The sequence below is a fragment of the Lipotes vexillifer genome, unplaced genomic scaffold (genome assembly GCF_000442215.2).
Source record: "Lipotes vexillifer unplaced genomic scaffold, Lipotes_vexillifer_v1.1 scaffold291, whole genome shotgun sequence".
Taxonomy (NCBI): Eukaryota; Metazoa; Chordata; class Mammalia; order Artiodactyla; family Lipotidae; genus Lipotes; species Lipotes vexillifer.
The window spans coordinates 1,015,469-1,028,745 of record NW_006794559.1 but is presented as its reverse complement, the minus strand read 5'-3'; the positions used below and the strand labels follow the sequence as shown (position 1 = coordinate 1,028,745).

Sequence of the window (13,277 nt, the reverse complement as noted above, 5' to 3'; positions counted from 1 at the left end):
TTTCCCTAGGGTACTGTCCATGGTTGGCCTGGCCCTGATAGCTCTGGGTACCGGAGGGATAAAGCCTTGTGTGTCTGCATTTGGTGGAGATCAGTTTGAAAAGGGCCAGGTGAGAGCATGCGTCTCCACAGAAACCATGTAAGTGATTATAAACACCCAGGAATCAAATTCCATGGTCAAAGTGTATTCTCCATTGGAGGCTGTTCAAATACACATGAAAGTAAGACACTGACCAAAGCTAAGTTCAAAGTCAAGTCAGATCATCGGCTACAGTTGATCCGTTACTGTATAGCCAAAGTCATCCTACCTTATCCTTTTTTATTACAGGAAAAACAAAGAAACAGATTTTTTTCCATCTTTTATTTGGCCATTAATGCTGGAAGCTTGCTGTCTACTATCATCACTCCCATGCTCAGAGGTAAAAAATATCTGAAGTGGACCTTGGTTTTTCTTTTTTTAATTGTGAAGAGAAGTCAGGTGAAAAGGTTGAGTCCTTGTTGGTCTGTCCTGTCCCGCAATTCTCCCACGATGCCTCAGCTGTCACGTACATCCTAGAGGATACAGTGAAATCTGGAATGCCAGCTACTTTTCTTTCAAGATTTAACTGCTAATCTTATTTGAATCCCTTATCCCAGTGACCCCTGAGGAAGTTAAACCATCCTTAGTATAGCAATCGATTTTTCTAACTTATTACTAATGCAAAGTCCTTACTCATGGTAAGAGATAAGACAAGAGAGGCTGTTTGGAAACCACACGGGGGGGGGGGGCATAGTTGACATTTTTGCCTTCAAGCTTTACTCCCCAGTGACATTCAGTGAGCCAGGAAGAATTTAGCAGGCAAGGTTTTATTCTTTGCTTTCCCATCATCTCAGATATTTCTAAAAGAACTGCCCCCAAGGAAGAGAATGGGACAGCATCTATCATCAGCTCATATTTTTGTGCTTGTCAGCACTCCAATGAGGGTTTATGAATTTCCCATATGGAAGGGAATATTTGGGGACCAATTAGACCAAAACAGGACTATGGTGTCCACACCTCGAGTCAGAATAAACTATGAAAGAAGATAATTTATGGAGTTTATGTATTTCTGCCTGTAGTAGCACTTTGAAGATGACACTTAAACCCCATTCCAACTTGCTTTGTATGAAAATTTACTAGCTTTTATTCTTACATTATGTTTTCTCACCCCCTAACCTGTCCCACCTCCAGGTTCTACTAGAATATGTGCTGTGCATGTTTGAATTAGAAAATGTGTAATAGGATAATTTTTAAGGGAAAATCATGGCTCTCATGCAGATATAACATCCGCATGACAGAGATTTTATGTAACTTATTAGTTAATGAGGGAACTGGAAAGCTGCTACAATCAGTTCAAATAAGGATTTGACTAACAGAGATTTATGTTCTTTACTGGATGGGGGGATTATCTTGCGTTGCTGTGAATAGGAATCATTTGTACAGTAATGAACAGGAAACATTTGTATGACTGTAGTTTTCTGCCTAGTTAACTTCTTTCTCTGCAGAACTGTGAAACAGTTGGTCAAAAACAAAGACACACCCCTTTAGGATCAGATGATTCCTGGAGGCTCCAGAACTCCATTGAAAGGATTTCCAGTAATTTCTGTTGCCCCTTCCAGAGTCTTAATTTTTTCCCTACCACCCCTAGGATTTCAGAGGTAAAATAGATCTTCAGACAGGAGTTAGGAGACTATGGCCCACAGGCCAAATCCAGAAATCTGGACAAGACCATCCATGCGTGTATTGTCTATGGCTGCTTTCACCTACAAAGGCAGGGCTGAGTAGTTAGGACAGGTCCACAGCCTAAAAGATATACTATCTGGCTGTTCACAAAAAAAGTTTATTGACCCCTACCCTGGGTCATCTAATTGTTTTCTAATTGGCATGAATTCAGGGCCATATCATCCTGATTTTCCAGGGCCCTTTGATTTTACTTTCTGAGTCCCACTTTCTTCATATTATTGTGTCTAGGTCATTTTCATCTCTCCCACTAAGTAAGTCAACAGAACATAAGGATTCCCACTGATTTTGGCTTAGCTGGTATCAGACATCTATTTAGTGGCTAAGGTTAGAACCCGCCTCCATCTCCTGCTCTTTCTACTACAAAGCCATTTGCTCAGCCTTGTAGTAGACATCAGTCTACTGCAATGCCCGTCTACTTGCAATGACATCAGTAAGGCAAATGGATAAGTCTAGAACATTAAGTGAAAACAATATGTAAGAACCAGTTAGGGATTTACAAAACCGGGAAATAGATGAGTATTACCATTGCCATAATGAATTTTAATCCTGTCATTTCTCCCCAGTTCAATTTTGTGGAATTCACAGTAAACAACCTTGTTACCCATTGGCGTTTGGGGTTCCTGCTGCCCTTATGGCTGTATCTCTGAGTAAGTAGAAATCAGTTGAATTAATACAGTCCTGTGATCAGGTCAGGCCTTCATATTAATTGTTGTGACCAGTTTTTAAAAGTTCATGTAACAAACTGTAATAGTAAGTAATACAAAGAATTGCCATCCCATGTTAAACATACTCTGAGAATTCAAAGAAAGTAGAGTTGGCATATTGTTTCAGAGAAAGTAGGATCAAAAAAGAGTCCAGAGGAAAGGGGATCAATTGAGTTGGACATTTAAAGGTTTGAAACTATTTAGGCAGATTAAGAAGAAGGTGATAGAATCTGCTATACTAGGTGAAACCATGGCTGAAAGCTTTTGTTCTTATCAACATATGTGCATCTACAACTTGCCTGAAGACATGGCAACCTGGTCCAATTGTCACTTAAATTTTTCCAGTGAACATCTAGTTTTCCATAATGTATCATCTCTAAATGTTTCTACAAGACTGTCTTCCCTCTGGGAGGAATATATGTGTACAGACATTTGCACATAAGTTCTTGGCATTGGCTTTTTAGGAGGTCTGAAGAGTTTTCTACAAGGGATAGTCCAGTTTAAAAGACGGTAGGTGTCTTCATTTCCTTGGGCTGCCATGACAAAATGTCACAGACTGAGTAGCTTCAACAACAGAAATTTATTAATTGTCTTACAGTTCTGGAGGCTGGAAGTCCAAGATCAATATGTCAGCAGGGCCATGCTCCCTCTGGAGGCCCTAGGGAAGAATCTCTTCCAGGTTTCCCTGCTACCTCTAATAGTTCCCTGGCTTGTGGCAGTATAACTTCAGTCGGTCCATAGCCTTCCCCCTGTGCGTGCATCTGTGTCCAAATGTCCCGTTTTGATAAGGACACCAGTCATTTTGGAGTAGGACCCACCCTAATGACTTCTCCTTAACTTCATCATCTGCAAAGATTGTATTTCCAAATGAGGTAACATTCTGAGGTCCTGGGGACAGGGATTTCAACATGTTTTGGGGAGAACACAGTTCAATCTACAACAGAAGCAAAAGAAGGAAACAGAACCCAATAACTGTCTCAAGCCTTCACAGCATCTCCTCCCTCTCAGATGAGGTAGCAGTCAGCACTGTCACGTTCTCTGATTTTTTTTTTTACCAGTTTTTAATAGTATTGAGTATGCCCTTTTTCATCTCTTTTGCTTATGTTGTAGTAATTTAGCTTTATCCTTACACTTAGGCGAAAGCTCAGGATTCGCCCCCTTTTTAACATCCATTTTCTTCTGTAATTGTTTAAATATTGCCACTCTCCCCTAGAAGGCTTATATATGCCTTCTCTCCCCCAATTCTGGGTAAAGAGATAGGTTTTCAAAAACTATTGTTTTTATGCCAGATGCTGTGTTAAATTGGCATCAGGTAAATTCTCTTTTCATCCCTATGAGTCATCCTTACATCAAAGATTATGCTTTTTCTTATAATGGATTTGAGAAGAGGCCAAATCCTATGCCTTACCATCCTCTCTAGAAGTTCCTACCGGCAACAATCCTATGCTTGAACAAGTTCATTAGTTAATCAGAAGCTTAAAGATTAAAATATTGGTTGACAAAAAGAGGTAAACTCAGGGACTTCCCTGGTGGCGCAGTGGTTGAGGGTCCGCCTGCCGATGCAGTGGGCGCGGGTTCGTGCCCCGGTCCAGGAGGGTCCCGCGTGCCGCGGAGCAGCTGGGCCCGTGAGCCGTGGCCGCTGGGCCTGCGCGTCCGGAGCCTGTGCTCCGCGATGGGAGAGACCACAGCAGTGAGAGGCCCGTGTACCGCAAAAAAAAAAAAAAAGAGGTAAACTCAAATGGAATACTCAACTGGGTATTCCATGTCTGGATTGAGGGAAATCAGCATTGGGTGAGAATACAAGTAAACTCCTCTTCCTTTAACTGTAAAGAACATCTACAATCCAGGCACACACTTGGAGATATGCTTGAGAGTTGGCACCTGTCAAAAATTCATGCCTTCTTAAATTGAGGAAAACAAGTAGAAGTCAAGCAATTCGTCGATGTTTTAAAATTATTGAACTGTGATATTGGATAATCAGAAATCCCAGCATAGAGATTGTGGTTTTCAGAGTCTCTTGCAGAAAAGCTTTTTTTTTTTTCCCCTAAGTTATTTTCACAGTATTATGCATTTTCTAAGAAGGTCCATGGAAGAACGGCCTCACTGAAAAAGAACTTTTTAACTTTTCGTAAAACTGTAACTGCACATGCAATTAATGGTAACTGTTTCTGTACCATGACCACAGAATAAATTCTGCCATATGTGATGAAGCAGCAGTTTCAAGAGATTAGTTCCTATTTTTGTCTGAAGATTTAAAAAAAAGAAGAAACTTTCTCTTGCTATTGCAGCCAGAAAATTAAGGCTGTGTTCTATGTATTTGTAGAATAATGCATTAATCTGCTTTGTGAAAGCATTTATCCCTGTAAAGAGGGATAGAACTTGTGCTCAAATAGCTCTACCGAGTGTCTGCAGGCTGCCCCAAGTTCTGGGAAGGAGATAGTATTAGGCTTCAATGTTCGTATATGAGAACACAATATAATATTACTCAGAAGCTGCTGTGATTATTAGAATCAAAAGCACTCTGGAAACCAGGAGAGAGGGAGGTAAACCAACACTATGAGTAATCCCGGTATTTCCAAAACAAGGTTGTAACTCAAATAAAAACACATATTCTAGTTGACAGATAGTTCTGTCAAACTCCCTGTTGACTTATCTTCTTTTGCCCTCCCCAGTTGTATTTGTCATTGGCAGTGGAATGTACAAGAAGGTCCAGCCCCAGGGTAATGTCATGGCTAAAGTCGCCAGCTGTGTTGGGGTAAGTATTTCAGTAGTCTTCTCTCTCAATCACATTTAGTCACCCCAGAGCCTTCTACCTCCTTTAAATTAAAATTCAATGAACCTTTGACTTTCCTTTAGACATTTTATTCTTGTTCTTTCCTTTTTCGATAAATTGAAGTTTCTTATAAAACTCACCAAATGGAAAAGGACACAAACAGAACTCAAAAAGGGAGGGATGGAAATGGCTATTGAACTTATAAAATAAGATCAGTGGTGATAGAAAAGCAAATCAAAGGGACTCTTTACCTCTCAAAATGACAGACAACATCTGATGTTTGTCAGGGAGCAGTGAAACAAAAATGGAGAGGTCTGGTTTCATAGTGTATGTCCAGAGTCTGAAGTGTGGAAAGTGTCAGTAATCCTACGTGCAGGAACTAAGGCCAAGAAAATAACTTTTAAAAATGAACACAGCTTCACGTTAAAAGATTATCAATGTATGTAATACTTAGAAAAAAATTTATGACAAAAATTGAAGTCCAGCAAGTTGCTGAAAATAGAACAGTGTCTAACTTATAGTACATCTATGTCATACTATGCAGACATCAGAAGTCTTGTTTCCAAGACCATTTCACCAAATAGGAACATGCGGAATATGGTTTCTTCCATGTGCATCTACACGGTATGTGTCCACACAGGCACATTTTAAGGCAGGAAATCAATATTGAGTGTAGGAATTTTTAAATAATGGAGTCAAATAGCTTTATTCTCAAATGTGCTACCCATTTTTTTTTTTTTTAGGAATATCTACATTGTATAATCAGGGAGTAATGTGTCACTCAGTTTTTTTAAGTGTGGGTAATCTTTTGGATGTAAAGGCAGCCTTAAGATAATTTTAGTCACTTACTTTCCCCTTTTCCTGGTGTTATTGTGTTAAACTATACATGTATACTTTATCAAATTCAAAAATTCTCCCACCTCACTGCTATTCCCTTTTCCTCCTACACTTTCCTCTAACATTGGAACTATTCCCACCACAAAGCTTTTTCCAGTCTAATAGGAATGACCCAATTCCAGTGATCTCTAAGTTCTTTCTTCCCAAGTAACTGATGACTTAGCCCCAACGCCAAAAGAACAATTTCAAGCTATTTAGTCATGAGAATGATATTGTTATTTCCCAGCATCTAAGTCACCTCGTAGCTTTGAGTTATTGCTTTTAAGTCACAAAGTCACATACATGTCCCCAGCTGGCATCACCATCGCCTTCTCCTGCTGTTACATCACTGTGAATGCACTTTTTTTAATTTATTTTTTATTTTTTGTTAACATCTTTATTGGGGTATAATTGCTTTACAATGGTGTGTTAGTTTCTGCTTTATAACAGAGTGAGTCAGTTATACATATATATATGTTCCCATATCTCTTCCCTCTTTGTCTCCCTCCCTCCCACCCTCCCTATCCCACCCCTCCAGACAGCCACAAAGAACCGAGCCGGCTTCCCTGTGCCATGCGGCTGCTTCCCACTGGCTATCTACCTTACGTTTGTTAGTATATATATGTCCATGTCTCTCTCTCGCCCTAACACACCTCACCCTTCCCCCTCCCCATATCCTCAAGTCTGTTCTCCAGTAGGTCTCTGTCTTTATTCCTGTTTTACCCCTAGGTTCTTCATAACATTTTTTTTTCTTAAATTCCATATATATGTGTTAGCATACGGTATTTGTCCTTCTCTTTCTGACTTACTTCACTCTGTATGACAGACTCTAGATCTATCCACCTCATTACAAATAGCTCAATTTCGTTTCTTTTTATGGCTGAGTAATATTCCATTGTATATATGTGCCACATCTTCTTTATCCATTCATCCGACGACGGGCACTTAGGTTGTTTCCATCTCCGGGCTATTGTAAATAGAGCTGCAATGAACATTTTGGTACATGACTCTTTCTGAATTCTGGTTTCCTCAGGGTATATACCTAGTAGTGGGATTGCTGGGTCATATGGTAGTTCTATTTGTAGTTTTTTAAGGAACCTCCATACTGTTCTCCATAGTGGCTGAACCAATTCACATTCCCACCAGCAGTGCAAGAGTGTTCCCTTTTCTCCACACCCTCTCCAGCATTTATTGTTTCTAGATTTTTTGATGATGGCCATTCTGACTGGTGTGAGATGATATCTCATTGTAGTTTTGATTTGCATTTCTCTAATGATTAATGATGTTGAGCATTCTTTCATGTGTTTGTTGGCAGTCTGTATATCTTCTTTGGAGAAATGTCTATTTAGGTCTTCTGCCCATTTTTGGATTGGGTTGTTTATTTTTTTGTTATTGAGCTGCATGAGCTGCCTGTAAATTTTAGAGATTAATCCTTTGTCAGTTGATTCATTTGCAAATATTTTCTCCCATTCTGAGGGCTGTCTTTTGGTCTTGTTTATGGTTTCCTTTGCTGTGCAAAAGCTTTGAAGTTTCATTAGGTCCCATTTGTTTATTTTTGTTTTTATCTCCATTACTCTAGGAGATGGGTCAAGAAGGATCTTGCTGTGATTTATGTCATAGAGTGTTCTGCCTATGTTTTCCTCTAAGAGTTTGATAGTTTCTGGCCTTACATTTAGGTCTTTAATCCATTTTGAGCTTATTTTTGTGTATGGTGTTAGGGAGTGATCTAATCTCATACTTTTACATGTACCTATCCAATTTTCCCAGCACCACTTATTGAAGAGGCTGTCCTTTCTCCACTGTATATTCCTGCCACCTTTATCAAAGATAAGGTGACCATATGTGCATGGGTTTATCTCTGGGCTTTCTATCCTATTCCATTGATCTATCTTTCTGTTTTTGTGCCAGTACCATACTGTCTTGATTACTGTAGCTTTGTAGTATAGTCTGAAGTCAGGCAGCCTGATTCCTCCAGCTCCATTTTTTGTTCTCAAGATTGCTTTGGCTATTCGGGGTCTTTTGTGTTTCCATACAAATTGTGAAATTTTTTGTTCTAGTTCTGTGAAAAATGCCAGTGGTAGTTTGATAGGGATTGCATTGAATCTATAGATTGCTTTGGGAAGTAGAGTCATTTTCACAATGTTGATTCTTCCAATCCAAGAACATGGTATATCTCTCCATCTGTTTGTATCATCTTTAATTTCTTTCATCAGTGTCTTATAATTTTCTGCATACAGGTCTTTTGTCTCCTTAGGTAGGTTTATTCCTAGATATTTTATTCTTTTTGTTGCAATGGTAAATGGGAGTGTTTTCTTGATTTCACTTTCAGATTTTTCATCATTAGTATATAGGAATGCCAGAGATTTCTGTGCATTAATTTTGTATCCTGCTACTTTACCAAATTCATTGATTAGCTCTAGTAGTTTTCTGGTAGCATCTTTAGGATTCTCTATGTATAGTATCATGTCATCTGCAAACAGTGACAGCTTTACTTCTTCTTTTCCGATTTGGATTCCTTTTATTTCCTTTTCTTCTCTGATTGCTGTGGCTAAAACTTCCAAAACTATGTTGAATAAGAGTGGTGAGAGTGGGCAACCTTGTCTTGTTCCTGACCTTAGTGGAAATGCTTTCAGTTTTTCGCCATTGAGGATGATGTTGGCTGTGGGCTTGTCATATACGGCCTTTATTATATTGAGGAAAGTTCCCTCTACACCTACTTTCTGCAGGGTTTTTATCATAAATGGGTGTTGAATTTTGTCAAAAGCTTTCTCTGCATCTATTGAGATGATCATATGGTTTTTCTCCTTCAATTTGTTAATATGGTTAATCACATTGATAGATTTGCGTATATTGAAGAATCCTTGCATTCCTGGAATAAACCCCACTTGATCATGGTGTATGATCCTTTTAATGTGCTGTTGGATTCTGTTTGCTAGTATTTTGTTGAGGATTTTTGCATCTATGTTCATCAGTGATATTGGCCTGTAGTTTTCTTTCTTTGTGACATCCTTGTCTGGTTTTGGTATCAAGGTGATGGTGGCCTCGTAGAATGAGTTTGGGAGTGTTCCTCCCTCTGCTATATTTTGGAAGAGTTTGAGAAGAATAGGTGTTAGCTCTTCTCTAAATGTTTGATAGAATTCGCCTGTGAAGCCATCTGGTCCTGGGCTTTTGTTTGTTGGAAGATTTTTAATCACAGTTTCAATTTCAGTGTTTGTGATTGGTCTGTTCATATTTTCTATTTCTTCCTGATTCAGTCTTGGCAGTTTGTGCATTTCTAAGAATTTGTCCATTTCTTCCAGATTGTCCATTTTATTGGCATAGAGTTGCTTGTAGTAATCCCTCATGATTTTTTGTATTTCTGCAGTGTCAGTTGTTACTTCTCCTTTTTCATTTCTGATTCTATTGATTTGAGTCTTCTCCCTTATTTTCTTGATGAGTCTGGCTAATGGTTTATCAATTTTGTTAATCTTCTCAAAGAACCAGCTTTTAGTTTTATTGATCTTTGCTATTGTTTCCTTCATTTCTTTTTCATTTATTTCTGATCTGATTTTTATGATTTCTTTCCTTCTGCTAACTCTGGGGTTTTTTTGTTCTTCTTTCTCTAATTGCTTGAGGTGCAAGGTTAGGTTGTTTATTCGAGATGTTTCCTGCTTCTTAAGGTGGGCTTGTATTGCTATAAACTTCCCTCTTAGAACTGCTTTTGCTGCATCCCATAGGTTTTGGGTCGTTGTATCTCCATTGTCATTTGTTTCTAGGTATTTTTTAATTTCCTCTTTGATTTCTTCAGTGATCACTTCGTTACTAAGTAGTGTATTGTTTAGCCTCCATGTGTTTGTATTTTTTACTGCTCTTTTCCTATAATTGATATCTAATCTCATGGCGTTGTGGTCGGAAAAGATACTTGATATAATTTCAATTTTCTTAAATTTACCAAGGCTTGATTTGTGACCCAAGATATGATCTATCCTGGAGAATGTTCCATGAGCACTTGAGAAAAATGTGTATTCTGTTGTTTTTGGATGGAGTGTCCTATAAATATCAATTAAGTCCATCCTGTTTAATGTATCATTTAAAGCTTGTGTTTCCTTATTTATTTTCATTTTGGATGATCTGTCCATTGGTGAAAGTGGGGTGTTGAAGTCCCCTACTATGAATGTGTTACTGTCGATTTCCCCTTTTATGGCTGCTAGTTTTTGCCTTATGTATTGAGGTGCTCCTATGTTGGGTGCATAAATATTTACAATTGTTATATCTTCTTCTTGGATCGATCCCTTAATCATTATGTAGTGTCCTTCTTTGTCTCTTCTGATAGTCCTTATTTTAAAGTCTATTTTGTCTGATATGAGAATTGCTACTCCAGCTTTCTTTTGGTTTCCATTTGCATGGAATATCTTTTTCCATCCCCTTACTTTCAGTCTGTATGTGTCTCTAGGTCTGAAGTGGGTCTCTTGTAGACAGCATATATATGGGTCTTGTTTTTGTATCCATTCAGCCAATCTGTGTCTTTTGGTGGGAGCATTTAGTCCATTTACATTTAAGGTAATTATCGATATGTATGTTCCTATTCCCATTTTCTAAATTGTTTTGGGTTCGTTATTATAGGACTTTTCCTTCTCTTGTGTTTTTGTCTAGAGAAGTTCCTTTAGCATTTGTTGTAAAGCTGGTTTGGTGGTGCTGAACTCTCTCAGCTTTTGCTTGTCTGTAAAGGTTTTAATTTCTCCATCAAATCTGAATGAGATCCTTGCTGGGTAGAGTAATCTTGGTTGCAGGTTTTTCTCCTTCATCACTTTCAGTATGTCCTGCCACTCCCTTCTGGCTTGTAGAGTTTCTGCTGAGAGATCAGCTGTTAACCTTATGGGGATTCCCTTGTGTGTTATTTGTTGTTTTTCCCTTGCTGCTTTTAATATGCTTTCTTTGTATTTAGTTTTTGACAGTTTGATTAATATGTGTCTTGGCGTATTTCTCCTTGAATTTATCCTGTATGGGACTCTCTGTGCTTCCTGGACTTGATTAACGATTTCCTTTCCCATATTAGGGAAGTTTTCAACTATAATCTCTTCAAATATTTTCTCAGTCCCTTTCTTTTTCTCTTCTTCTTCTGGAACCCCTATAATTCGAATGTTGGTGCGTTTAATGTTGTCCCAGAGGTCTCTGAGACTGTCCTCAGTTCTTTTCATTCTTTTTTCTTTATTCTGCTCTGCAGTAGTTATTTCCACTATTTTATCTTCCAGGTCACTTATCCGTTCTTCTGCCTCATTTATTCTGCTATTGATCCCATCTAGAGTATTTTTCATTTCATTTATTGTGTTGTTCATCATTGTCTGTTTCATCTTTATTTCTTCTAGGTCCTTGTTAACTGCTTCTTGCATTTTGTCCATTCTATTTCCAAGATTTTGGATCATCTTTACTATCATTATTCTGAACTCTTTTTCAGGTAGACTGCCTATTTCCTCTTCATTTGTTAGGTCTGGTGGGTTTTTATCCTGCTCCTTCATCTGCTGTGTGTTTTTCTGTCTTCTCATTTTGCTTATCTTACTGTGATTGGGTTCACCTTTTTGCAGGCTGCAAGTTCGTAGCTCCCGTTGTTTTTGATGTCTGTCTCCAGTGGCTAAGGTTGGTTCAGTGCGTTGTGTAGGCTTCCTGGTGGAGGGGACTAGTGGCTGTGTTGTGGTGTATGAGGCTAGATCTTGTCTCTCTAGTGGGCAGGTCCACGTCTGGTGGTGTGTTTTGGGGTGTCTGTGGACTTATTATGATTTTAGGCAGCCTCTCTGCTAGTGGGTGGGGTTGTGTTCCTGTTTTGCTATATGGTTGGCATAGGTTGTCCAGCACTGTAGCTTGCTGGTCGTTGAGCGAAGCTGGGTGCTGGTGTTGAGATGGAGATCTCTGGGAGATTTTCGCCGTTTGATATTATGTGGGGCTGGGAGGTCTCTTCTTGACGAGTGTTCTGAAGTTGGCTCTCCCACCTCAGAGGCAGAGTCCTGACTCCTGGCTGGAGCAGCAAGAGCCTTTCATCCACTCGGCTCAGAATAAAAGGGAGAGAAAGTAGAGAGAATTAGTATAAGTAGGAGGAAATAGGAAAGAAAGAAAGAAAGAAAGAAAGAGAGGAGGGAAGGAAGGAAGGAGGGAAGGAAGAAAGAAAGAAAGAAGAAAAGAAAGGAAGAAGGCAAGAAGGAAAGAAAGGAGGGAGGGAGGGAGGAGGGAAGGAAGGAAGGAATGAGGGAAGGAAGGAAAAAATACAGAAAGAAAGAAGATACAGTAAAATAAAATAAAGTATAATAAAGTTATTGAATTAAAAAAATAATTATTTAGAGGAAAAAAAAAAGGGAAGGATAGAACCTTAGGACAAATGGTGGAAGCAAAGTTATAGAGACAAAATCTTACATAGAAGCATACACATATACCCTCACAAAAAGAGGTAAAGTGGAAAAAATCATAAAACTTGCTCTCCAAGTCCACCTCCTCAATTTGGGACGATTCGTTGTCTCAAAAAGGGAAGGAAGGAAGGAAAGATAGAAAGAAGGTAAAGTATAACAGAGTTCTTTAAATTAAAATTAATTATTAAGAAAAAAATTAAAAAAAAAAATGGTCGGATAGAACGCTGGGACAAATGGTGGAAGCAAACCTATACAGACAAGATCTCACACAGAAGCATACACATACACATTCACAAAAAGAGGAAAAGGGGAAAAAATCATAGATCTTGCTCTAGAAGTCCGCCTCCTCAATTTGGGATGATTCGCTGTCTATTCATGTATTCCACAGAGGCAGGGTACATCAAATTGATTGTGTAGCTTTAATCCGCTGTTTCTGAGGCTGCTGGGAGAGATTTCCCTTTTTCTTCTTTGTTCTCACAGCTCACAGGGGCTCAGCTTTCGACTTGGCCCTGCCTCTGCGTGTAGGTCGCTGGAGGGCGTCTGCTTTTTGCTCAGACAGGACGGCGTTAAAGGAGCCGCTGACTCGGGGGCTCTGGCGCTCTCAGGCCGGGGGCAGGGAGGGGCACGGAGTGCGGAGCGGTCCTGCGGCGGCAGAAGTCGGCGTGACGTTGCCCCAGCCTGAGGCCCGCCGTGTGTTCTCCCTGAGAAATTGTCCCTGGATCCCGGGAACCTGGCAGTGGCGGGCTGCACAGGCTCCCCGGAAGAGGGGTGGGGGCAGTGACCTGTGCT

At 39.5% G+C, this 13,277-nt stretch overlaps 1 protein-coding gene across 1 annotated transcript in view; it reads left to right on the top strand.

Moving 5' to 3' along the window:
* The window catches only part of SLC15A1 (solute carrier family 15 member 1), a 42,193-nt gene that overhangs the window by 6,083 nt on the left and 22,833 nt on the right, over positions 1-13,277 (top strand). Inside the window, exons 4-7 of the mRNA XM_007467227.1 lie at positions 10-109; positions 328-418; positions 2,325-2,408; positions 5,138-5,220. Coding sequence (XP_007467289.1) covers positions 10-109; positions 328-418; positions 2,325-2,408; positions 5,138-5,220 — 358 coding nt within the window. The remainder of the gene's footprint in view (positions 1-9; positions 110-327; positions 419-2,324; positions 2,409-5,137; positions 5,221-13,277) is intronic.